Source organism: Hoplias malabaricus, chromosome 16 (assembly GCF_029633855.1).
Source record: "Hoplias malabaricus isolate fHopMal1 chromosome 16, fHopMal1.hap1, whole genome shotgun sequence".
Taxonomy (NCBI): domain Eukaryota; kingdom Metazoa; phylum Chordata; class Actinopteri; order Characiformes; family Erythrinidae; genus Hoplias; species Hoplias malabaricus.
Window position 1 is genome coordinate 31521773 of NC_089815.1, and position 25310 is coordinate 31547082.

Below are 25310 nucleotides of genomic sequence, written 5' to 3' on the forward strand. Positions count from 1 at the left end.
CAGCTGATTCAAAATGCAGCTGCCAGAGTTCTCACTCGGAGCAAAAGAAGAGATCATATCACCCCATCCTCAAATCCTTACACTGGATACCAGTCTGTTATAGAATAGACTTTAAGGTGTTATTACTGGTTTATAAATGTCTCAATGGGGTAGGACCAGTGTATTTATCAGATCTGCTACAGAGATATGAGCCGAGCAGAGATCTCAGATCTTTAGGAACTAGTCAGTTAGTCCTGCCTCGGGTCAAAACTAAACATGGAGAGGCAGCATTTAGCTACTATGCCACTTTTAAATGGAACCAGCTGTCTGAGAATATTAGAAGTGCCCCAATGTTAGACACATTTAAATCAAGACTTAAAACTCTCTTGTTTGAGCAGGCTTACAGCTCAGTTTAAAATATTCTGCACTTTTCTGTAACGGCATTTTATTTCTTTTATTTCTTTTCATTTATTGTCATTTTAAATTGTTTTAATCATTTTAATCATTTTACTCTTTTTATGTAATTGTCTTATTGGAATTTATGATTTTACTCTGGCTTTTAATGTAATTTCTTTTTCTGTAAAGCACTTTGAATTGCTTCTGTATGAAAGGTGCTCTATAAATAAACTTGCCTTGCCTTGCCTTGCCTTGCCTATTAACCTGTCGGCTTTCAGCAGAGCATCACAATGATTTTAAAGCTGTAATTTTAATGTGGGTGGCATGGTGGTGCAGTCAAAAAGCTCCAGGGGCCTGGAGGTTGTCAGTTCAATTCCCGCTTCAGGTGACTGTCTGTGAGGAGTGTGGTGTGTTCTCCCTGTGTCTGTGTGGGTTTCCTCCGGGTGACTGTCTGTGAGGAGTGTGGTGTGTTCTCCCTGTGTCTGCGTGGGTTTCCTCCGGGTGACTGTCTGTGAGGAGTGTAGTGTGTTCTCCCTGTGTCTGCGTGGGTTTCCTCCGGGTGACTGTCTGTGAGGAGTGTGGTGTGTTCTCTCTGTGTCTGCGTGGGTTTCCTCCGGGTGACTGTCTGTGAGGAGTGTGGTGTGTTCTCTCTGTGTCTGCGTGGGTTTCCTCCGGGTGACTGTCTGTGAGGAGTGTGGTGTGTTCTCTCTGTGTCTGCGTGGGTTTCCTCCGGGTGACTGTCTGTGAGGAGTGTGGTGTGTTCTCTCTGTGTCTGCGTGGGTTTCCTCCGGGTGCTCCGGTTTCCTCCCACAGTCCAAAGACACACGTTGGTAGGTGGATTGGCGACTCAAAAAGTGTCTGTAGGTGTGAGTGTGTGAGTGAATGTGTGAGTGTAAGTTGCCCTGTGAAGGACTGGCGCCCCCTCCAGGGTGTATTCCCTCCTTGCACCCAATGATTCCAGGTAGGCTCTGGACCCACCGTGACCCTGAACTGGATAAGGGTTACAGATAATGAATGAATCAATGAATAATTTTAATGTAAAAATACTACCTAATGTATGGGGACGCCCGTGCTGTGGGCCTCCCACCAACAGGAGGCGGTTCTCAGGAATCGTGTTAATCAGCCCGATTGACAACAGCTGAGGCTTACCCTTTATTAAGCCTTCAGTCTGTGTCTTCGGTGCAGAGTCTGGAGTTTGTAAAAGCCAGACTTTGCCGGTAATTTGGTATTTCTCTCCAAAAGGAGTCTTTTGATCTTCTTTTGTATTTTCAACCCTTGGAGTTAATTCTACTCACAAGCCCTTTTCTTTCTATCCTCCTACTTTCACCAAAAAAAACTATTTCTCTCTCTTCTCTCCTTTTCTTTTACATCTGTTATCCTCCTCTTGGTTCCCTGGTAGTCACAAGCCCCAGTACGTATTTAAGTTAATCTATTTGCTTTTGGGTTCTTCACAATCAGTCAACAACTCTCTGTATCCGGAAAGCTGTCCCATTTACACTTAGTGTCGCTTTTAAAATGTCCACAGCACGACGTACGCAAATGAACCGAGTCTGAAATGATTTTGATTAGTGAGAATATTATTGTACACTGTACCTCTCCACCACATCCTCCCCGCTCCAGCAGGTGTAGCCATCCACCACCATCTCCCCCTCACACAGCATCTCTGGCAGCGTGGAGAAGAAGGCCTTGTATCTCTGGATATAACCCATAAACTCCCTGAGAAAGACATTATCTCCATTACAACTCAGCACTGCAGCGGCCAGGACGTTTACACCTGGACACCTTAGTACTCTGTAATTGTACGTGGTAATGGTTCAGTATGATTTACGGTGATACGGTCTTTTAAAAATCTTTAGCGCCCACACACACACTGGTGCATATCCCCTGTCAGTCCCGCTGCTCTGTGCTTACTTAGAGATCTTCTTCAGGCTGCGAGGCTTGTCATTCTTGGAAGGTTTCAGCGGTAAAGACCTGCGAGAGTCAGAGGTCAGTCTGTTAGCAATAAATTACACAGCTGGAAAGAGAGAGGAGATATTTGAACAGCAGAGAGAAATATTTAAACAGTGTAAATCTATTTTGCTTATTATTTATATATTATTCCCATAAACAGCAGGACCACGTTCTTGGGATTAACTTAAATATTTCAGAGTGTGTCTTCAGTAATTAATGGGAACTACACAAACTAAAGAGAAGTAAAACATGTAAATCATTCATTAATAAAGTGTACAAGGAGAGATTCATCTCTCTGTTCAGGTTTTGAGTAGAACACATATGAAATGTATTATATTTTTATATTTCTATACGTTTGTTAGATCTAGCAATTAACTTTTCAATTCCCTGAAAAACAAATACATTTAATCTTTACTGGAAAAATCATCTGAAAATCTCTATCCACTGATATTTCTCTGTGTTTGGGAGCAGGTAAAAGCCCCTCGAGCTGAGTCTGGGCTCCAGGGCGGAGGACTAATGACCTGGAGTCCACAGTCACACACACAGCACCAGGCTCAAGTTTCCTCAGCACACTTCTGTTACTCCCGATGGTTTAGTTTCTGTAGCGACTGCAATGATGGAAATGAGCTGGTGTTCTCTTTATACCCCTCAGAACGTGTCACTATCTAGAACCAATTAAAAATGACCTGTCGGATCAGTGGATTCCATGCACACCTAGAACTTACTGAACTGATATTAATGCTCTTTATCATCGCTAACGTATCATCACTAGAACATGTTCTTTGCACAGTTTGTGCTGTTAGTGTTCGCTCACGTGTCCTGTGTGTGAAATATCTCACGTTTCTCATCTTTAAAGTGCAATTAAACTTAAGACGTTGACGGTTTTCCACTTCCACGGGGGTCCTGCAACCCCTAACCCCCACAAACGTGGAGAACACACCCCAGGAATGATTTCTATCGCCTGTTTATGAACAGCACGCTGTAAACGGAATAGTTCACGTTTCCAAGTTCACTTTGAAACAAGTCACTGTTGGGAAAAAAACCTTTATCCATTTCATTTCTCTTCATTTATTTTTTTATATTTTTGACATAATTTACAAAAATCTTTTTCTTTAAAGTCCAGAGGAGACACACACACACACACAGATCTCTGACCTCTTTTTGAGAGTGACTCGGCTGTGGTGCTGAAGGTGTGTTTCAGGGCTGGGGCTGGGGGGAGTCAGCTGCTCCGTGGAGGCCTGGACTGAAGTGGTAGGACTCTCTGCTGTTATATTCTCCACAGGGGATGAGGCAGAGTGTGTGAGGGGTCCACACACCTTATCCACCTGAGTGGAGAGAGAGAGAGAATCGTAACGTAACTGGACAATATCAGATTAGAACTGGGTCTTTTTATATACCATTTTATATATTATACATTTCGTGTTGATGTCATTCGCCCCGTTTCATCTCCAGGACTTTTATTGTGTATTTTATTCTCCACATTTGTATAATGAAAGATTACAGAGATCCCCCTCTCGTTCTGGAGAAGAGAATGTAATGAACCTTTAGGAACACAACTGGACTCTAACACCACTGCTGTACCTTTTAAAGACGCACTCCACTGTTTGCAGCTTCAGTGACCAATAACGTACCTCTACTTTTTTTTTTTTTTTATGAAAGTGTGTATATAGGTGTGTGTGGCTGTGTGTGCTTGTGTGTGGCTGTGGCTGTGTGTGCTTGTGTGTGTGTGTGTGTGTGTGTGTGGCTGTGTGTGGCTGTGTGTGCTTGTGTGTGTGTGTGTGGCTGTGTGTGGCTGTGGCTGTTTGTGTTTGTGTGTGGGTGTGTGTGCGGTTGTGTGTGTGTGGCTGTGGCTGTGTGTGTGTGTGTGTGTGTGTGTGTGTGTGTGCAGTTGTGTGTGGGTGTGTGGCTGTGGCTGTTTGTGTGTGTGTGTGTGTGGCTGTGGCTGTGTGTGTGTGTGTGCGGTTGTGTGTGGCTGTGTGTGGCTGTGGCTGTTTGTGTGTGTGTGTGTGTGTGTGTGTGTGTGTGGCTGTGGCTGTGTGTGTGTGTGCGGTTGTGTGTGGGTGTGTGTGCATGTGTGCGGCTGTGTGTGCGTGTATGTGTGGCTGTGTGTGTGTGTGTGTGTGTGCAGTTGTGTGTGGGTGTGTGGCTGTGGCTGTTTGTGTGTGTGTGTGTGTGTGTGGCTGTGGCTGTGTGTGTGTGTGTGCGGTTGTGTGTGGCTGTGTGTGGCTGTGGCTGTTTGTGTGTGTGTGTGTGTGGCTGTGGCTGTGTGTGTGTGTGTGCGGTTGTGTGTGGGTGTGTGTGCATGTGTGCGGCTGTGTGTGCGTGTGTGCGTGTATGTGTGGCTGTGTGTGTGTGTGGTTGTGTGCATGTGTGTGTGGTTGAGTTTGGGCATAGGGTTAAGGCGGTGTATCCCTCTGAGGAACCTAATTTACCAGAGGATTACCCAAACTCTATCATGCCCCTCAGTGCGGCCCCTCGCTTGGTGCCCGGTTTTTGGGAAGGGGTTTGTCCAGCCAGCCGGAGCCGCCTTTGTCCAGAGGTGAATTTGCATTCAGGACAGGGGTCCGGACACAAGCAGACAACACCCAAACAACCCAAACAACTCGCTCCTTTAAGGGCAATGTGTAAAATGTACTCTGTTCTAATTGCGCGACCACCTGGTGAGTTCAATGCAGAATGTGTTTGTGTCCATGACCCTCAGGTACATCCTCTTTCCACAGTCTGAGCTTTTGCAGATTCAAACACTTGAATAAGTTAAAGATTTGAGGAAACAGTGGATAGCTACAGTTGCTAAGCTCTGATTGGAGGACTCTGAGAGCTTTGAGACTAGTCCAGAAGTTTCTGAGTGAAGTCCGTTCCTTTAAAGCAACACTAGGTAGTATTTTTATCCTAAAATAGCAGCTTCAGAATCATTGCTATGGTCCACTGAGCTGTAATAGGGAGAATAGAGTCTCTGTCTTTGCTGCTCTGGGCTGAGCACTGCAGAAACTGCACTATGTAACTTTTGGAGTAGGGTAGGAAACCACCCCTCTTGATTTGGGGACAGTGCTGTAAAAGTTAATTACACTCTGCCACTGTGGGGGGAGCCCAGGAGCAAAAATACTAAATCTAACCTAGTGCTACTTTAAAGGTTCATAGATATTTACTTGTATACACACTTCCTGTATTATCTAGAGCCATAATAAAGTGCGAAAGGTCATGGGATGTTCTGGAGCACACACACAAGCCCACTCCCAAAGTGTCAGCACTGAGCTGAGGAGCGGTGGAGCACCATCCAATAATTTATGATCCAGAACTAGTTCCAGAACTTATGTTTGTGTGCCTGAATACAATCAAATGCTCTCAACTACCTATTAATCCAATTTATTTCAGAAGACACGCTGGAGCTAACAACCCTTCGTCCTGTGGTGTGGACTACACACACACACACACACACACACACATATCCCGGGTCATGTGAACCCAGAGTCATCCCAGATACGCAGCATCAGTGAGTGAGCAACACTTGATCCATGAAGCCTCTGAGGGAGGCGTGTGACTGGGGTCCTTCAGTGGGGGAGAGCGAGGGCTGAGGGAGGGGGCTAGGTAATAATATCCTCCATTCTGACGGGCAGGTCCACATTCCTTTCAGGCGGGCTTGTGAGAATGTGTCTCAAACTTAATCCTCACACACACACACACACAGCTGTCAGCACCGGGGCCCAGTCAGCTCAAAGCCAGGCCCGATCCCACTGATCCTCGTATGAATACAGGAATACAGATGTCCAATATACTAAATATGTGGACCCTAATCCCGCCCCTCGACTAATAAAGGCCCAGGCGAGTCCAGTCACTTTTAAAGTGCAGGCTTATAGAAACGATGCCTGGCCCTATGTACCCCGACAACTTCAGCTACACCCAGGTACATGTCCTGCACGATAAAGTACTGTGCAAAAGTCTTATGTACCTTTGATGATTATTGTTATCATTTTAAATCATTAATCTTCTCAATAAGCATGGTGTTTGTATAAAATTAGATATCATTCATATAAAACAAAAGGATATGCACAGGAAAAAAAGCCTTTATCCTGCTAGGGTAAAGTCAGAGTGAGCTCATGTGTGAACAGAGCTGCTAATGTCCCAGAGTATCTCCTGCACATGCTGCACAAGCACCGCCCCACGCCTGCATGATGCAGAAAATTTCCCATTGCAAGAGCATGTCTGACACAGAAGATCTCCCACTGTGCATTACATGTGTGAAAGAGCACTCTGGAACATCTATAAACCTAATACTGTGGACTTTCTCTGACCCCACAATGTAAAGTTTTAAGGTTAGGATTAGGATTAAGCTAGTATTAATTGTGGCTTGGTTAATGGTAAGTAGCCACAAAATAAATGGAAGTCTATGTAATGCCCCCACAGTTCACAGACAGTAGACTGTGTGTGTTTGTGAGAGAGAGAGTGAGAACAATGCAAGGCCTAAATTTCACAAGTAAAATAACCCAGAAACATCCTGTGTTTTTTAAAGAAATAGTGAGTCGTTTTCCCCAGCAGCTCGTTTTCATGTTATACTGACCCCTAGTGGTCTGCAGCTACAGATTCTGTACAAAATCTGTTTGGATGATGGCCACCCCCATGTGGGGACCCACTCTGTGAAGCATAAATTCATTCATTCAGTGACAACAAAGAAATACAACTCTTTACCTAATTTTACAGATTTTTTTATGGAAATAAATGTAATAAATAAATATTAAATAACCTCTTTTTATTGTTTGCTATATTTTGTTGGTGCTAAAAATGACCTATAGCTCCTTTAAGTATGGCATGGTTATAACTCACCACGGCACTGAGGTGTGGCCCGTGGAGCTGTGCGTTAAGGATGGCGTCGTTAATTTTTTCACGGATGCCCAGCAGTGCAAGCTCCAGCTCATGCCCCTCTGCCAGGGCTCCACTCAGGCGCTCAAGCAGGGTCACGTAGCGGCTCCAGGGCTCCTGCAGCTCGGCCAGTCCTGCCATACAGCCTCGCATCACGTTCAGACAGAGCCCCCCACAGGGACGGATGAGGGTCAGCCCCCTGCAGTGTGGACAGTACTGCATCCGGACCAACGCGCGTCCACATTCTTTCGCCATCCCCATGGATTCAGTGGCATTGAGGACCTCGGTTCCAGCTGCTAAGGCCAGGGTCAGGGCTCGACCGCTCATTAGCGCCCTCCTCAGGCCATGAGCCAGAGCCTGAGGATACGGTCCGAAGGGGTTAACATCTGGCCGGGTCGCCCGGAGACAGTCATCGCCCTGTACTGACCAGGAAGAAGAGGAGGACGACGAAGAACGAAGGCCCGGGTTCACCAGGTAACGATACACCAGTGGAAATAGGTCATCGTAGAAACGATGGACAGAACGCTCCACAGAGATCCCAGCATCACCACGTAGGAACAAGGTAAGGTCAGAGAAGAGGGCGGACACTAAAGGCCGAGAGTCCCGGGCGATTGGCTCGTACGCCAGGTCGAACAGAGAGAGGGTGTGGTTCAGTGTGAACGACAGCAGAGAGTGGAAGGTTTCTGAAGGAGAGATGGAGAGAAGGAGACAAGGAAGTCAGCACCACAGACAGAAGACTGATATAATGTACAGTCAAATGCAGATGTTTTGGAGATCTACAACCGCACACATAATTGCTTCTACAAGACTGCCAGATGTCACCAACACAAGACAGACACAGGGAGATCCCTATAACACACTTCCACCATCTTTATATACAAAACAACATTGCAAGCACACCTATAATTATAGTTATACAATACACACAACAGTAACTATCAAACATTTACAAATCTCTCTGCTTTTCTGATTCTGCTACAGTTCTGATATGAAGTCCAGAGACTTTAGAATGGCCCCGCCCCCTCGTCTGAGTCTGTCCAATCACAGCGCTGGACCAGTGTTCATGTGAGAGCACAAAGACGAGGTTAAATGGAATGAAACAGACACAACGAGCGCGGAGAAATAAGAGCACTGAGTAAAAACGGAGAAGAAAGAGAACAGAGTGAAAACGGCTAAAAACCAGAGCTTCTGCTCCTCGCTCCTCACTGCTGTGCGCTCGGGGTCGGGGTGAACAGCGAGCGGCTCATTATCATTTAAAGGAACAGGTGCTGAAAGGTTTAGGACGGTAGGAGAACGCTGCTGTGAGGTTTGAACTTTGTGGTGTTTTGACCAAAGCAGGTGTTCCCTTTTGGAAAGTTGGATTTTTCAGCACATCCCTTCTGGTCCATCCGTCACGAACATTGCACACAGTGTAAAGGACAGCCTCGTATATAGCGAATTTCACGGCTGACCACATTTTTCAGACATAGGCAGCACTCCTGGGTCCCACTAATGGGGTATGGACTATCTTACACTTAACTAGCCATGGTTCTACCCACCAGGGCCCCACTAAGGTGTTCTGTCTAGGCTGTGTTTGCATCCCAGCTGCTGAGCAAACTGAAATCATTCAAATCACGCACCACATGCCGCTAAAACAAATTTACACTAAGGGAACCTTTGTAACACGAGAGGAGAAACAATCGCCGCCGTCTTGTTTGACATTTGGCGGAGGGTTTGAAATGGCAGCTGATGCCAGTCTCTCTCTGTCACTGCTCACAGCTCTTTCCTTTACGTCTAATCTCCCTCTCCCAGGACTAATGAGAGCTGACAGCCCTTAATCTGCGCAGCTCTTTGGGCCGCACTGAGGATGGGAGGTATGTGACAGTAGCTTAGAGAGCCATTTTTAGCCATCCGAGACGTCCGTGCATGGAGAGGCTGAAAACTGGAGGATTATTCCGCTCCCAGACGAGGCTCGTTTGACTTTTCTTCACCAGCAAAACCCCAGCAGATGTCTGAACTCTTCAGGACGCTCATTTTTGTGTCATCACGTCCGAGACAGTAAAAGCATTGCTGCTCCTCCTTGTACAAGTGACGTGACAACCTTGGATATGTTCAGGGTTTAAAATGAAAGTCCTTCTCTAGAAACCTTAACCAATCATGCAATTATGTGACCAGAACTGATTTTAAGAACTAAAAAGGCAGTCTCAAGCCTCTCTTTTCAGGTCTCATTGCTCACTAGCAGCTCAACAGAGTCACAACAGTTCACTCACAGAGCCAGCAATGTCTCGGTTAATCTGACAACAAAAATACTGAATTAAATAAATGACAAAGATCAGCAGTAGTCTGAATAACATTATGGGTTTGGCCCCTGCAGCCATTTCCCTAAAAGACCCATAATCCCCTTCCCCTTAATCTATGTGCCAAACTCTAAGCCCAAATCTAAGCCCAGGGTCCTTAACTGGCACAAGATGTTTTTTAATCATGTCATAAACAGGGGTGACTCTAAAGCAAGGCTCACGAACATCAGCGACATTAAGTGTTCGTGGAAGTGTATGTTCCGACAAACTCACATGCAATATATTATAATATATATGCAATATAATATATTACAGTCCTACAGCTTTGTTGTCTTCAGTCTCAGGTTGTGCAGCATTTAAATGGCCACTAATCCAGCTCTGACTGAAGCATCTGTTTCTCTTTCTCTGTGTATGTCTCTCCTTATTCCTACTGGTGAGGATGAGTTTTCAGAACAAGACCAAGAGCTTTTGTAAGAGCTATGGCTGTCTCACTATAAACATTCATAAAAAAGTCTCACTGAAATTATTCCCTATAACTGTATCAAGCTCTAATCGTTCCTGGTCCCGATCCTTAGCAACCCCACCCAAACACTGAGGAATCTGGTTTCACACCATGGGGATTTCACTGGGATCATGTAGCACCGACGTGTCTTGACTTGACAAGGCAGCAGTAGCGTGGGTGTGAGGTCACGAGGGTCACACCAGCCACTGAGGGCAAACCAGAGTTAACCTTTGCCATGGCAGACCAGTATAAACCAAAGTGAAAGCCCATGTGCAGTGCCTTTGCTCAAGCCAAGTGTGTGTCTGAGATGAGGATCATTCTGTAGAGTATCGGTGTCAGGAACCCTCTCCCGTCTGAAGCTGAGCCTGGTCCAGGCCTGGATTTAGTTGTGGGGAATAGGTAGCCGACGGTATTTTTAGGTCTGGGAGGGTTGTGGAGGTTAGATGTGCTTTGCAGCGTGGGGTGGTGTGAGTAAATGGCATGTGGCTCGGGAGATTCCACGCTTTGAAGTAGAATCGTTTAAACCTTGCATGGCGACTGGGAAGGTGTACGCTCAGTCTGCAAACCACAGGGTGTGGTTTTATATTAAGAGGCTTTAAAGACGACAAAAGCTCCCCATTTACAAAAATGAGAATAGTTAATAAAATGACTTTGGTCAAAATACCACAAGGATCCAACAACACAGCAGCATTCTCCCAGTGCCTAAACAGCATGAAACTAAATAGTAGAGGTGGGCGATTATGGCCCTAAAATAATATAACGATATTTCAGGGTAAAATATTATTTCAAAAACACACTTATAACAAAATAAATGTTATATTAGTATTAATTACGTTAAATTAATAATATATTTCATTTCTTATTTAAATTATATTACATTTTACTTTAGTACAAATCTAACAATTTCAAACATTCAGAAAAAACAACAATTAAACGTGTAAACATTTGCTGATTTTGTAAACAACCGTAACTTACCAAGATTCTGACATTGTATAAAAATATTTGTTTATATTTTATATATTTATATGTATGCCGTATTTTATGTAACCGCATGATGTCATTATGTAAACAAACTCAGAATATCACAATAATCACGATACTGATTTTTTTTTTATATCGTTTAAAAAAATTGCGATATTATTGCACACGATAAATTGATGCATGGTAAAAAGCCCTCAGTCACTAACGCCCTGTGGAACTGTGTTCTCCGGAGGGATGGAGCTGCGTCTAACACAGGATGAGCTGGAGTGGTGTCTGTGATCCAGAACCAATCATCCAACTTCGCTAAAACTCTCATGGCTGAATGCCATCAAATCCACACAGTAATAACCTTCATATTGACACTTGTTGATCTTTCTGTAACTGGGAACACATCCGCGGCGGTTACACTGTTGTTGAGTGGATTGTGAATGTGTAACTACTCACTTATTAGTGGGGATGTAAAACACTACTCACCCAACCTTTACAGGCACCAAAAGTTTCTGTCACTAATCCTCTTTCACTGGTGATTACTGTACACTTCGACACACACGCGGACAAAGAGAGACATTACTCAGAGAGAGAGGGAAGCCACATTACTGTCTGTATCTCCTCTCCTCTCCCAGATGGAACTGAAAGCACTTTAGGAGCCGGCTCTCGGTCGGCCAGGCCACCAGCTACAATCCCAGGAACAGCACAAAGAGACACAAATGATCTTTTGGAGCCCATTCATCTGCCTTCATTACAGCGCAATACATTGAATCTGACGTGGACAGGTCTCCAAGGATACTCTGAGAATCTGGACGTTTCCCTTTCCGCCGCCTTCGCTTGTTTAATATTCACTCTGTTGGCAGGAGAGAGAGAGACTGATAGTGCTGCTGACTCTCTCTGAAAAAGATTCAGAGTCTGGGAAACAAATGAGAAAAGATCTGCTCTTATTTCTTCACGGTGCAAGGACCCACCTTAAAATCTGTAGAAGGGGGTTAATAGTGAGACTGTCATCGTTTGCAGCAGGAAGAGTCTCTCCTGTTCTCTGAAGGCTTTACACTAGAATTTGGAACATTGCTGTGAGGATATGATGGCATTGGTGAGGCCAGGTACGGATGCTGTGTTTGGGTTGGTTGCTATGGCGATGGCATTAGAAACAGTTGCCATATTTGAAAATGATTACAGTTCAGAAAAATGATGACAGAAACTCTCCCACTTTTTTATTGGCCCTCGATTAAACAGAAACGCCCCCTCTCTTTTTCATTGGCTCACCGTAAAAAAAACCCCACCTTTTTATTGGCTCAGGGTATGACAGGAACACACCCCCCTCATTTTGATTGGTTAAAAAAAGGCCCAAACGTATTGTCCTCATGCATGATGTCTTCCAAAGCTTTACCAGCTAAATGCATACATTTAAACCTGGCTGTACCCGCTCCTCAAGCTACCACAGGGGCCTTTAACCCAGCTCTGTTCACTCCTTGAGGCAGGGATTACTGTGAACCAAAAGGACACACACCTGTAGCCTACGCTTGGTTTTTAGGATGATCATAGCACCCCTGTTTCATTTGACGCTCTTCTGTGAGGATTATGCAACACGAAATCTGTTTGTCCACAACTGAACCTGCACCATACACCTCCAGAACCTGTAGTGTACGTCTGCTGGTTCAGCCGGGACCTGACCGAAGCTGGTCAAACACACAGATCCTGACCGTTACACACTGAGAGCCAAGTCTAAGCTTGGTCCAAGTTCAGATCTTACCCTGGAAGGCCTCGGCGTGTCCGAGGATGAGGTACTTGAGCTCGAAGCTGTATGAGAGGATGTTCTGGAGCGTGTCTCTTCGGGCCGCAGCGTGGTAACTCTCCTCCATCTTCCTCGTGCAGCAGGTCGGACCCTGGTGTTTACAGATCTGCAGCTCTGCATCTGCTCGGGAAAAAGGACACACACTCAAACTACCTCTGTAACTCAGGCACGAATGTCTCCCTCAGCACCGCACATCTGGATCTGGATCTGCATCTGCTTGTCCACGATTCTGGGAAACACTCCGGGAGCGTTGGTGAAAAGTTATAGTTTAGGGTCTTGCCAAAGCACAGTGCAGAGAAACACACACTGGAACAGCTGACTGCTGAGATCACTGCGACCTCCCTGACCTTTCACACACTCTCCTTTCACTGTGTGGTTCTCTCTCTCTCTAAACTCTTACTGGACTCTCTCTCAGCTCCACTGTAATAATAGGAGGTCCACCGACCAAAAACATCCAGCCGACAGCGTCCTGTGTCACTGATGAAGGACTAGAGGACGGGCGACACACACTGTGCAGCGACAGATGAGCTACTGTCTCTGACTCTACATCTACAAGGTGGACCAACGAGGGAGGAGTGTCTCACAGAGTGGACAGAGAGTGGACACAGGGTTTAAAAACTCCAGCAGCACTGCTGTGTCTGATCCACTCTACACCAGCACAACACACACTAACACACCACCACCACGTCAGTGTCACTGCAGCGCTGAGAATGATCCACCACCACATTACACCTGCTCTGTGGAAGTCCTGAGCTGACAAAGTATGCAGAGCAATAGATCTACCACAGTCTGTAACTGTAGAACTAAAAAGTGGTGCTGTGAGGTTAGTGAGTGTAGAAACAAGGAGGGTGTCATAATATTAGCCACACAGAGAGACACGCCCACACACAGGTGAGTAACAGACACGGTGGGGACTCTCACCTGGAGCTGCCGTCTCTGGGACCCATCGGAGAGGGCCGACCTGCCGCAGCTGGAACGCGGTTTTAACCTCGTGGCAGCTGTGAGAGTGACCTGTCCACGTCCAGCACAGAGTAACCAACAGCCAGCAGACACAGACCCGTCCGAACCGCACCATTTCAGTCCAGGCTCTTAGAAAAGAAAAAAAAAAGCCTCCAAATGGTCAGTGGGACAGTCCCCTCGGAGGTCAGTCTTCGGCGCCTTCAGTTAGAGAACATTCCCGGACCATGTTCCACAGCAGGGTATAGTTTTTTAGGCTCCACTGAGTCCATAAAGTTTCTCTCCAGGCTCTTAATTTAAAAACGTACTACAATATAAAAAAAACACACAGAAATATCTTTAAGGCTCACAGCTGTGTGTTTAAAGGTACGTTTATGCTACGTGCACCTTTAATAAAGAAACACCTGTACGGTACCGTTTATTCTGACAGTGCATAGTCCTCCACTGTGGTGTTCAACCACAACAACAGCAACAGAAAAGTGAAATCACACCCTGAAGTTCTGTGCAGAATAATCCAGAAATGACTCTCGAGGGCGATGATGCATTTGGAAAAATGAGCTGTTTTCTTGTGCTGAATTAATTCCAGAAAAGAAGAGCGTGAGTTTCACATGCTTCAGAATTCCCCTCTCTCAGAGAGAGAGAGAGAGAGAGAGAGAGAGAGAGAGAGAGAGAGAGAGAGAGAGAGTCAGAGGCTCAGGAGCTAAAAGAAGCTCTGCATGCCTAATGGAGTGAGGGGGCAGTTGGCTGCACCCCTCTCCCACACAGGACCGGCCTAATGAGCTGCATTAAAGGGCCCATATCAAGGAAATTTTAAACTACCCCTTTCACTTTTGAAACAGTTTGAGGGTTTGATACACTCTCAGAACAACTGTCACTTCACACTGAACAAGGTGCCATCTTCACTACCTTGAGTTAGAGAACATTAATGTACACTGTTGTATATTAATTGTAGATTTTTAAGTTGCACTCATTTTATACGTCGTTTGCGCTCCAGGATTTTAATTTTGTTTTCTGCTGAAATAAGGATTAATATAAAAAATGACAAAGAGAATATAATGTACATTTTTGGGGAACACAGCTGGATTCTAAAACCACTGTTGTATATTTTTGCCCTCTGTACCTTTAATAAACAATAACGTGCCTGTACAGAACCCTTTATTCTGACACAAATAAAAAGCTTTGTTTTTAATCAGCTCTTTCTGTGAAGTCACAAAACCATTAAAAAGAATGTACTTTAAATTCTGGGACCCTTAGGGACAGTATACAGTCGCTAGTCATTTATGAGGTGACTGAGCTAGCTTCTAAAACAGAACACAAGCTTAAACTTTAAAAAACAAAAACAGATGCTGCAGTAAAAACTACTGACCCAATAAATAATAGAGTAATATGTGCTGAGATATTCCTGTAATATTTTGTGTTAATATAATGTTTTATGCTTTTTTCCCTGAGAATAACACTGCTTTGTTCTGTTAACTTCTACTCAAGAGTCATTTAGACATGAAAATTTTGATACAAACTGTTTACCTGACTTTAAAACAACGTATAGAGCCTATATTTATCCCATAAAACTGTAAAAGTGGCCAGAAAAACAACAGAGGCTGTCGTAACTCATCTGAGGGCTGAGGGCTAAGTGTGTGATGTGGGAGCTGAGGCCTTCATGGATTCAAATTCCACTGGATTTATCTGAATATTAGCCGAATAATAATTAAATAAATAAAAAATTGAAAGATGTGCAGATTTTAGAAGCCTCTAACTTAACTTTAAAGCTCTGAATGAATCCAAACATACACTGAACCTAGCGGCTATGCTAAGCTAAGCTGTTCCAAAATTACAACATAATGATAAAAATAAAGCAATAAATATGAGTGTATAATGGAACTAATGCTAACATTACTGTAGAGCAGCAAATGTAAAATGTATAAGGTGTGTATAGAGTGTAAACACTGATGCCAGCGCCTCATAGATTAACAATAAACTATACGTAGATGTTCCAGATCTGCAGATTTTGGCTTTGTGCGATGACTCTAAATTACAGAAGCATAATAAATTGCAATCTTTAATGTATAGTTTTAATTTAAAAATATACATATATGTTATGCTTTTAATGTAGAATCTATGTCCAAGCAAGGCTTCGTTTGTTGTACTGCTATGTGACCACGAGGCGGCGCCATAACTCCACAAACCGACGTAGAGTTTGAATGAACACTGAAGCCTTTATATAAATGTGGAAAATAAGACCATTCCGCTGTACAAAATTATAATGAACGTCGTTTGTTTCACGAAGCACGGTTATAAACTTTATTTATCCGCGTGTAGATAAATTAAGAACTGTATGTTTCTGTTCCTTTTATTTAGTAGATGTTTGTATTGTAATAATGAAGCCCTTGTTCTCGTCTTGTTTGTTCAATATGTTGCTCTTCACGCGTGTGTACACTCACTAAGACGAAATAACTGTGTGTTTGATTTAGAAAAAGAAGAGGGATAATGCGTGAAGTGTGTTTTTAAACGTGAGAATCAAAAACTTCTGCCCCGTGTGAGGCTCGAACTCACGACCTTCAGATTATGAGACTGACGCGCTGCCTACTGCGCCAACGAGGCCTGCACTGCCTTCCCGCTGACGTCCTAAAACGCACGATGCTGATTGGCTCAGGCAACTTTCTAAACACTAGTTTTTCTTTATTTAATTGGCTTTTCATCAAAACCCGCCCTTCGTTAAACCTTTAAAAGGCCAACTCAGGGCCTGAGGCCCTTGGGAACCGAAGAGTTGGTTAAAATGCCGTTAAAAACGAGAGCGAGAGCTACCTGTGGGTTACTGTCACATTAAACCACCTTGTTTACAGTTGTCTGCTCAAGTTTCGAGTGTTGAAGGAAACTAGAGATAATTACCGGCCATAACATTAAAACCTAGTGTTGTTTAGTTGTACCTTGTGCTGCTAAAACAGCTCTGACCCGCCCTAGGCCTGGACTCCGAATCACCTCAGGATGTGTCCTTTACGGTGGAACATTGCGACTAAATTTGGAATTTGAAAACTTTGTTTTCCAGCACATCCCAGAGATTTTGAATTGACTCCTGGGAATTGAATCCATTTCAACGCCTTGTACTCTTCATGTTCCACAAACCGCTCCTGTACAGTGAGACAGGGAAAATGATCCCGCTGAAAGAGCCCACGGCTTTTTGAAACAATTATTTCTCAAATATTTTACAGTAAATTTATTGTAATCGAGGAAAGAACATGATTTGTGATGGATGTAGTGTCTAATCAGATTTATTCACATCTGTCAGTGTCGGGTTGAGAATTACAATGTTGAAATCTTCAAAGATTCTTTAAAATGAATTCTGGGCCCTGGTTGTAAACAATCTTTAAAGGGATATTTGAATGACTGGTTGGTATTTAAATATCTGAAGAGCCAAACAGACTAGTGACTAAAGCACAGAATAAACTCATTCTGTTCATTATATTTTCATTATTCACGCGCCGGTCAAACAGGATCTGAGACCGGTTTCAGATGATTTTAACCTGAGCACTGTGTCAAGGAGCTAGTGGCTGGTGAATAAATAAAGGGCAGAAACAGGATCATTGCGTGATCATAGTAAAAAATGATAAATGATTGTGCTTTTGTCCGGTTTTATTTTTCTCCGTAAGTGGAATTAAAAATGAAAAAGCACTTTCGGAAAATTGTGTGTCTTCCTTTTGAAGACAACCCTAACACCTTAGATCCGCTTTGAACGCACTGGGCTGGTTTTCAGGACAGGGATTAAACCTAGTTATGGAATAAATTTATATTCAGTGAGAAATCTCCATTCAAAATCCTATGTATTCCAGGATTAAAGGCTTATTTTTGACTGGGATTCTTAAGTCCTACGGCTGGTTGTTTGGATAGTGATTAAATTATGGACTGAATTATTATTTTTCAATTTAAAATTTCCTTTCATCTCCATTTAGACCAGGACAAGCTTAATTCCTGATATTTCTTCCACCAACTGTAGAAACACATTCCTCTTTCCACGTGGCCTTGGCTTGGCTCGGTCAGTCGTGGTGTTTTTGGCTGAAGGCAGAATGAAAAACGTGGTGGTATCCAAAAAAAAAAAAAAGAGTGTGTTTGATAAGACTCTTGCATTTCAGCGTGCCACGTTATCACAGACTGTGCAAATACTGGCCTGGGGCTCTCCCGTCTTTCTTTCTCCTCTCTCTTTGCACCGACCAGGTGTGTAGTCCACTCTCAGGGCATAATGTCGGGGCTTAACACCTCTCTGGGCTACTTTATAACAGTGGTGGCGGCTTGCGCATCGGCGAGGGCTTTGCTTGTGCGAAAAAGGCCGCAGTGGACCTTTGTGGCCGAATTCATTGCCGCTTTCGGGCTTGCGGCCTGCAGACTGGAGGTACAGACCGTTTTTGAGATTGGTCTGTGGGCTGGAGGACTGGGCCCTGATGTGTCCCTTACAATGCTTTTCCTGGCCTTAACCTCACATGGTGCTGCGATGCAAGGGGTAACTGGAAACCCGGCTGTGACTTTAATGCAGCTCTTGCAGAAAGAGACTGGAGCCGTGTCTGCTTTTCTCAGCATCGTGGGCCAGTTCGCAGGCGCTCATTTGGCTCTGCTTTTGGCCGGCTGGTACTGGACCCTGGAGCTGACCGACATGCACATGCTCAAGAACTTAATGAGCTCAGATTGCAGCTCATCCCTGCGTTCCTCACTGACCCAGGGCACCTTCACAGAGGTCATGAGCTCACTGGTTTTTCTCCTGGCCTTCCTCACTCTCCAGAACAGGTCACAGCTGCTTCGAACCCCTCTCCTGGCCCTTCTGCTCACCTTCCTCTATTATACAGGTATTATATAGACTTCTTACTTATTGCATTATTAATATGAGCACTCTAAATCAAGTATGACACAATGTTTTCAGTATTCGTTTATTCACAGGTACACTAAACCACCATATAAAATAATTCACATCTTCTGTAGGACGCATTAAAACAGACACAGCCCAAAGGTGGGCACCTGTTTATCCAAAATTCCTCTGGAAATACAGGTGATTAATTGGACGTCCGTTCCCAAACACTAGCGAGGTCAGGGACTGCTGTCAGTGGATTAGACTTGGATTAAAACACCACTCTCTTTTACAGAGAGCATTTCTCGGTGAATCATTCATATCCAGAGCAGCTTATAGTTTGAGTCTTGTCATCGATGCGTTGTGTTAGGAGTCTTGCCCAAGGACTCATTGTAACATGTGCTGCTCCGAGCCTCGGTCTGTGTGTGTGTGTCTCAAACTACACTCCACTGTGAAGGTTTGATGCTCTACAGAAGCTCTATGGTCATGTTTGTGTAGGCAACAACAAAAATGCTAAAGAAAGTAGTTGTTTATTTTGTGGAAGCAGGAGAAGTGGAGGTTTGAGGACGACAAAAACACAATTGATTCCTCACACCTTGCCCCTCCCGTGATGCTCTAATGAAATGATCCGTTTCTGTGCGATGTTTAAAGGCAGTCACTACACCTCCGCGTACGTGAACCCATCCCTGGCCTACGCGCTGACCTTCACCTGCCCCGGACACAGCTTCTTTGAGTACGCTCTGGTGTACTGGCTCGGGCCTCTCGTCGGTGGGTTATACTCAGCTCAACACCATTATGCTGTCCTTTTTTTGTGTGTGTGAACCTTTGAAGAACTTTTCAATCTTTCTCTGGGTCAAATATAACCCCAGATAAAAAGTAATGTATGAATATCCAACTACAGCACAAATATTCATACATTACTTTTTATCTGGGGTTATATTTGACCTCCTGCTTTGACCCAGGGAAAGATTGAAAAAAAGATCCTTACAAAAGATCCTCTTTTGTAAGTCGCTTTGGATAAAAGCGTCTGCCAAATGCATAAATGTAAATGTAAATATCGTTTACAGTCTCGAGGAAATTCAATGAAAATAACTATGATTTCTGTTACTGAGGGGATAGTGTTATTAGTGCTGCTCTCACTAAATCTGGCACGATTTCAGCATTTCTTTTAAATATAATCCCCCGTGTTTTAAAGGCATGATCCTGGCCGTACTCCTCTACAGAGGGAACATCCCCCTGCTCTTCTCCAAGAACCTGCTCTTCTCTAAAAAGGCACGCTTCCGTTCTCCAAAGGGGAAGAACTCTTAAGAGGAAAAGAAGTAGCTGAGTGTGTGGGGCATCGTCACAACTTTCAGTCCCAGTCAGGAACCAAAGACACCAATAAAGAGACTTTTTATACACTATGTAATAAAAAGGTGTAACTGTAACGTTGTGAGGTTGTGTGCACTTCATTAAATTAAAGACTACACCCTTCTGAATGTAAACAGACACAAAGTAAATCATGGGGTTTTTATTACGATGCTCTGGTAACAATCACTGCACTTCAACAGAGGGTTTACATTCATTTTAAAGAGCAACATCAGCAATTAATTTTAGAATGTAACAAAACATGATATGGACATTAATCTTAGTAGATACTTAGAGGCATTTCTGTCGTCAGCAGATACACCCACGATATCTGTCTGTCCTAGGATTTAAATAATAAAACTGGTCTGGAGTAGTTAGTCCAACCCTGGACTGAGAAAAATAAAGGACGTCAGAGACGCTGGAGCTCAGGAGGCAGGGTGTTGTGCTGAAGAAGGCGCACCGCTGGATTTCTCAGGTTTATGGCCCTGGGTCGAGGCTCTGGACGACGGATTCTGTGCTTCTGGGGACACGACAGATATAAAGACACAGTGAGTGATATATGATCATCTTCAGCTCAGGAATCAGGGGTATTATGGGTATTAATACAATTCTTTAGGAAACGTGACTGCGTACCTGGCTGAGGCTGGTTCTCGAGTTGAGCCTCGGGCTGATCCACCCACAGCTGATGTTTTGGATCGTTCAGGAACTTTTTGGTTTGTCCACAGCTGAGACACCGTATTATAGTCACACGCTGCTTTCTAGGACCTCCTGACACCATCAAACAACAACAATATTAATGCGTGGTGTGTGTGTGTCCACGGTGTACGCTTTGATCTGTAATTACCTCATCCCACATCAGTACACACTGCACATCTGGACTACTGTATACTCTCTGTGTATACTGCATAGCTTAGTCCTTTATGGAAACCTTACAGTGCTGAACACTTTAACGATAAAAGGTGTCTGTAAACTTTTGAACATAGTGTAATTTCACTGCGAATGAAGATGCTCTTACTCCTCTGTCGGACAGTTGATGTTACTCCAGGGATTAGTAAAGAGCAGCAACTCTTACATATGGATCTTTTCACTGAGGGATCTCTGTAAACAAAGATACACAGTGTTATATGCAAGAGAAGAGCTACTGATATTATTTTTGTAATTGATCTGATCATTATCATAGTGGTATTATCATCTCTTCACGTGGAAAACAAGTGAATGATCCTGTAATGTGCTGCTCACTGTCTCAGAACCAGGCGTTTGGCGATGGTTTTCTGGGTGAAGCAGTAAAATCGAGCCAGCTCCACATTTTCAGGATTCTGTGCCAAAACACAGTGAGCCGCCTGCAGTAAGACAAAAACAGCACAAAAACAACATTTATAATCACAGCTTTGGAATAAACACGGAATAGTGGCGGTGGTGTTATTGTGTGTGGTGCTGGTGCGATTGGAGCAGCATTTTAGGACTTTTTTGTCTCACACTAGTTGCTGGTATTTATTTATTTATTTATTTCAATTTTGTTTCCACACAACTATAATCTATCTGTAGTAAAGCACATAATACAAGAAGTGAATGAAAGACTAAACCCTGCAGTGTTGAGTGTGTGGGGGTAAAAGCAGGTGTGGCCCGTACGGGGATCGAACCCGCGACCTTGGCGTTATTAGCACCACGCTCTAACCAACTGAGCTAACCGGCCATTGCGGCCGCGGAGGGATACACGGCTCTGAAAGGTAAAAACGCTACTCTCATTCGATACAACTACACACTGTAGTCTCTCTGTTGTTATGCATACTTTGTTTGGTACTTTGTCCACTGTTTGTTATTCAATAGTTTGGACCCTCACAGAGCAGGTACTGTTTGAGTGATGGGTCATTCTCAGCGCTGTAGTGACAGTGAGGTGGTGGTGAGTGCTGGACTGTTAACAGCGTCCTGTGTCACTGATGAAGGACTAGAGGACGGGCGACACACACTGTGCAGCGACAGATGAGCTACTGTCTCTGACTCTACATCTACAAGGTGGACCAACGAGGGAGGAGTGTCTCACAGAGTGGACAGAGAGTGGACACAGGGTTTAAAAACTCCAGCAGCACTGCTGTGTCTGATCCACTCTACACCAGCACAACACACACTAACACACCACCACCACGTCAGTGTCACTGCAGCGCTGAGAATGGGTATCTTCCTGAGGACTCGAGATGTTTATTTACTGTAAAACACAGTTAAAAATTAAAGGAGGAGGTAAATGGTTGGTTTGTTTACCTGGTAAAGGAAGTTCAGTCGCTGAAAAGCTTCTTTATCTTTAATGTTCCCGGCCATGCTTCACTCAGACCCACTCCTCCTTTAGAACAAAACGGACTCAACCAGAATGTGTCAATTTTCCGTGAAAAAGCAAACACAACGCGAACAGCAGCGTTTTACCCACTCACTGCTCTTCATCACTGTGAGCTACACAGCCCTCAGATACGCACACCGCCATCTGCCGGCCGACAGCGCTACTGCACCTCACACAGCTAACATTTTTCTTTTTCCTTCCTTCTCCTCTGTCTTATTCGTTCTTGTCGTGTTTGTATTTCTTTATTGTAGCTTTTCTTTGTTTATTTTTAAAACTTTATTATTTATTTTCCATTATTTGTCCCATTTTCTTTCTAGACTTTTCTTTCTTTCACCCCTTTGTCGTTTTTCTGTCATGTCATGCTTTCCCTTGTTACTATTTTCACTGTTGATTATTTATTTGTTGATGAATTCACTTATGCTACAGAAGCTGTTGAAACTGGATTTTAAAACAATTTATAAATTGTTTATAGTGTAACCCTAGGCTGTTTTCTCACCAAAACGACCTAAAAATGACCTCCCAACCGCACTGCGAGACTGAAGGAGAGCGAAGCTGTGGTTGTGATACAAAAGTGTATGTGGCCCGTACGGGGATCGAACCCGCGACCTTGGCGTTATTAGCACCACGCTCTAACCAACTGAGCTAACCGGCCGTGCGGAGGGCGGAGGGACACGGTTCACGGTTTTTCACATTACAGTTTTTCTCAGTCGCGCGTTCAGTCGAATATCTGCAAAAGCATGTACCTCGCTCAGAACTCTTTGTTTTTGCCTCAGAAGCAAATATTTATGTCATTAAAGTTGTCAGGGGTATCGGAAGTGTCTAGTCTGTGTGTCATTGCCTATGAACAAGGCAGTCAGATACTTAGTCTTGTTGTCAGTGCAATAGAGTACACTGTAAATAAGTTCTAATGGAAATTAGTTAAGATTTTGATTAAAGAACGCTGCACATTCTGTGGCCTATCAGTTGAAACGGTACGTGGTACACACAAAACACAACCCCAGAACACATTTAATACTTTATTTGGATTTAACATATAAAATACAATATCATATAAAACCCAAATAATGGTTCAGAGTCATTGCACAGTTCATAATTAAATTCACAGTATGCATTTCTCATGGAGACAGAGGACAGCGTCTTCTCCAGATAAACAGACTCCCTATGACTGCAGAAACAGAACAATACTTCACTATGTGCTTGGCCTTCTTCTTTCCCAGTCCTACAATCCGTAGGCAACGCACACACACACACACACACACACACACACACAGCCTGTGAACGTGCCCTAAACTACCAAACACCAAGGCAGCTACTTTACAGGAGTCGCCACTCTCATTAAGAATCTCCATCAGTGGCTGATACTTTAGGACTTTAGAGGTGTAACACAACTCCATAAATCCATCGTAAGAACATCCAACTTCCACAATCACCACCCTCCTCCTCCCTTCATTAATCAGAACAATGTCAGGAGAATTCAGACAGTTACTAAAAACGACCTGTGACCTCTCCTGGTTCAAAGACAAAAACCACTCGACCTTAACCCTTTCATTCACATGAATTACCGTTTTTGAACAACACATAGATACAAACTCCTTACTTAATAAATGTACAATTCGGTCATGTCTAAGAATATACACTGACGGCAAGAAATTGGACTGGAACCAAATTTATGCTGTAATTTATTACTGTTTTGTTTGCACTGCAGTTTGTCGAGAAAAAACATCATAGAAATTCAGGAAAGACACTCTGTAACACAAAGGGAAAACTACAATACTAGAAACTTACTCTAAACTTTGAAAATAATCTTAAGGAATTACAGTGCTTTCTTTTCTCTACGTCCAGACGCTCCTCTGTGTTCGGCCATGTTTTCATCCACGTCACACTGGACATCTTCTCCTGCAATGCACCGTGGAAAGAATGTCCTGGAAGTGTCTAATCCGGCCTCTGCAGGCATCTGCTGTGATCACAAGCTGCATCCACGGCAGTCAGCAGGTTCATCTGTGTGTGTGTGTGTGTGTGTGTGTGTGTGTGTGTGTGTGTGTGCGGCTGGTTATCGTACACCTTCCATCTCCAGCCTGAGAAGAGCTCCTCAGTTGGGTTCAGGAATGGGAGGAATACGGTGGGAGGAATTCCATCAGTGTTCTGTGAGGACTAGCAAACCATGGTGATGGTGTTAGAATGGTGAAAACTCACATTATCCCAAATGACCACATATTTGGGCAATTCCTCGTGCATCACGTCTCTCTCATGATCAGGGACGAGGCCCCTGTAGAGTGTGTCCAAGGATGTGACGAGATGCTGTGTGTGGTTGGGCCCTATAATGGGAATAAGTGTAAGCACGCCATTCTCTGACATAGCAGCACACACGGTGATGTTTTGTCCCCGTTGGCCTGGCACATCAGTAGTAGCCCTTTGGTCAATGATGTGTTAATTTTGGCCCTTGGCTGTGAAATGATGAAAGGAAGATGCGTTAAACATAGGGACAAAACTGAAAGCACACCTGAAAAACATCCTTTGTGACCTGTGTATCTGAATGAATCATGTCCCAGTGTCCGGGCGCTTTTCCGTCAACCGTGTCCTTCTCACCCCTCCCTCTCAGAAATACTGTATCCCTCCGCTCTCCGCACGGCCGGTTAGCTCAGTTGGTTAGAGCGTGGTGCTAATAACGCCAAGGTCGCGGGTTCGATCCCCGTACGGGCCACATAAGTGTTTTACAGTGAGAGTCTGAAACTACCAAAGAACACAAACCTACATTGAATCACTACTGATCATAAGTGCTAACTACTAGTGAAACAACGAACCTGTGACTCAAGCCTCAAGTAATAAACGTCAGATGTTCTTTCGTCATTGTTCTAGTACATTACTCTCCCCTTTTACTAACAAACTAAATCAACTCAACTACTGGGGTTAGAGCTGAAGCTACATTTCAGTCTTATTTGAAAAAGAAACGCGTTTGAAAGGAAAAACACGAAGTAGTGCTGAAATAAATACATGAGATTAGCTACAAGTAGTTATTCAGGTGATTAGCTGTGTGCGCACAACTGAACTAGCTGTCGGTGTGCGCCTTTAAGTGGCGGAATTTAAAGGGATTTCTGGATATTTTTAGGTATTTTTTATTGTCTTAG

The 25310-nt window shown here is 44.0% G+C and overlaps 3 protein-coding genes and 1 non-coding gene across 4 annotated transcripts in view; 1 reads left to right on the top strand and 3 right to left on the bottom strand.

Annotated features, from left to right (window-relative positions):
• gpc5b (glypican 5b) overlaps nt 1-14164 on the bottom strand; it is a 52262-nt gene extending 38098 nt beyond the window's left edge. The window contains exons 1-6 of the mRNA XM_066647865.1: nt 13646-14164; nt 12683-12844; nt 7144-7862; nt 3481-3650; nt 2287-2346; nt 1969-2091 (exon numbers count right to left, since the gene is read on the bottom strand). Of these exons, the coding sequence (XP_066503962.1) occupies nt 1969-2091; nt 2287-2346; nt 3481-3650; nt 7144-7862; nt 12683-12844; nt 13646-13799 (1388 nt within the window). The 5' untranslated portion in view covers nt 13800-14164. The remainder of the gene's footprint in view (nt 1-1968; nt 2092-2286; nt 2347-3480; nt 3651-7143; nt 7863-12682; nt 12845-13645) is intronic.
• Nucleotides 14165-16206: 2042 nt separating this feature from the next.
• trnam-cau (transfer RNA methionine (anticodon CAU)) lies at nt 16207-16279 on the bottom strand. The gene has a single exon. It is a non-coding gene; the product is annotated as a tRNA-Met (tRNA).
• A 1633-nt stretch (nt 16280-17912) lies between these two features.
• aqp12 (aquaporin 12) lies at nt 17913-19843 on the top strand. The gene is made up of 3 exons (XM_066648304.1): nt 17913-18510; nt 19161-19277; nt 19705-19843. The coding sequence occupies exons 1-3, from the start codon at nt 17913-17915 to the stop codon at nt 19815-19817; spliced, it is 828 nt and encodes a 275-aa protein (XP_066504401.1). The 3' UTR covers nt 19818-19843.
• Nucleotides 19844-20018: 175 nt separating this feature from the next.
• Nucleotides 20019-22312, bottom strand: rpp21 (ribonuclease P 21 subunit). Its single transcript, XM_066648258.1, has 5 exons — nt 22113-22312; nt 21096-21196; nt 20872-20954; nt 20490-20624; nt 20019-20376 (listed from the first exon to the last, which is right to left on the bottom strand). The coding sequence occupies exons 1-5, from the start codon at nt 22167-22169 to the stop codon at nt 20282-20284; spliced, it is 471 nt and encodes a 156-aa protein (XP_066504355.1). The 5' UTR covers nt 22170-22312; the 3' UTR covers nt 20019-20281.
• Between the last annotated feature and the right edge of the window lie 2998 nt (nt 22313-25310).

Excerpts from the sequence above, each read along its gene's own strand:
- aqp12 (XM_066648304.1), top strand. The coding sequence starts at position 17,913 with ATGTCGGGGCTTAACACCTCTCTGGGCTACTTTATAACAGTGGTGGCG. Across the intron at positions 18,511-19,160 it reads CACCTTCCTCTATTATACAG|GCAGTCACTACACCTCCGCG; the intron begins GTATTATATAGA and ends CGATGTTTAAAG. Across the intron at positions 19,278-19,704 it reads CTGGCTCGGGCCTCTCGTCG|GCATGATCCTGGCCGTACTC; the intron begins GTGGGTTATACT and ends CGTGTTTTAAAG.
- rpp21 (XM_066648258.1), bottom strand. The coding sequence starts at position 22,169 with ATGGCCGGGAACATTAAAGATAAAGAAGCTTTTCAGCGACTGAACTTC. Across the intron at positions 20,955-21,095 it reads AAACGCCTGGTTCTGAGACA|AGATCCCTCAGTGAAAAGAT; the intron begins GTGAGCAGCACA and ends CTTTGTTTACAG. Across the intron at positions 20,377-20,489 it reads CGAGAACCAGCCTCAGCCAG|AAGCACAGAATCCGTCGTCC; the intron begins GTACGCAGTCAC and ends TCGTGTCCCCAG.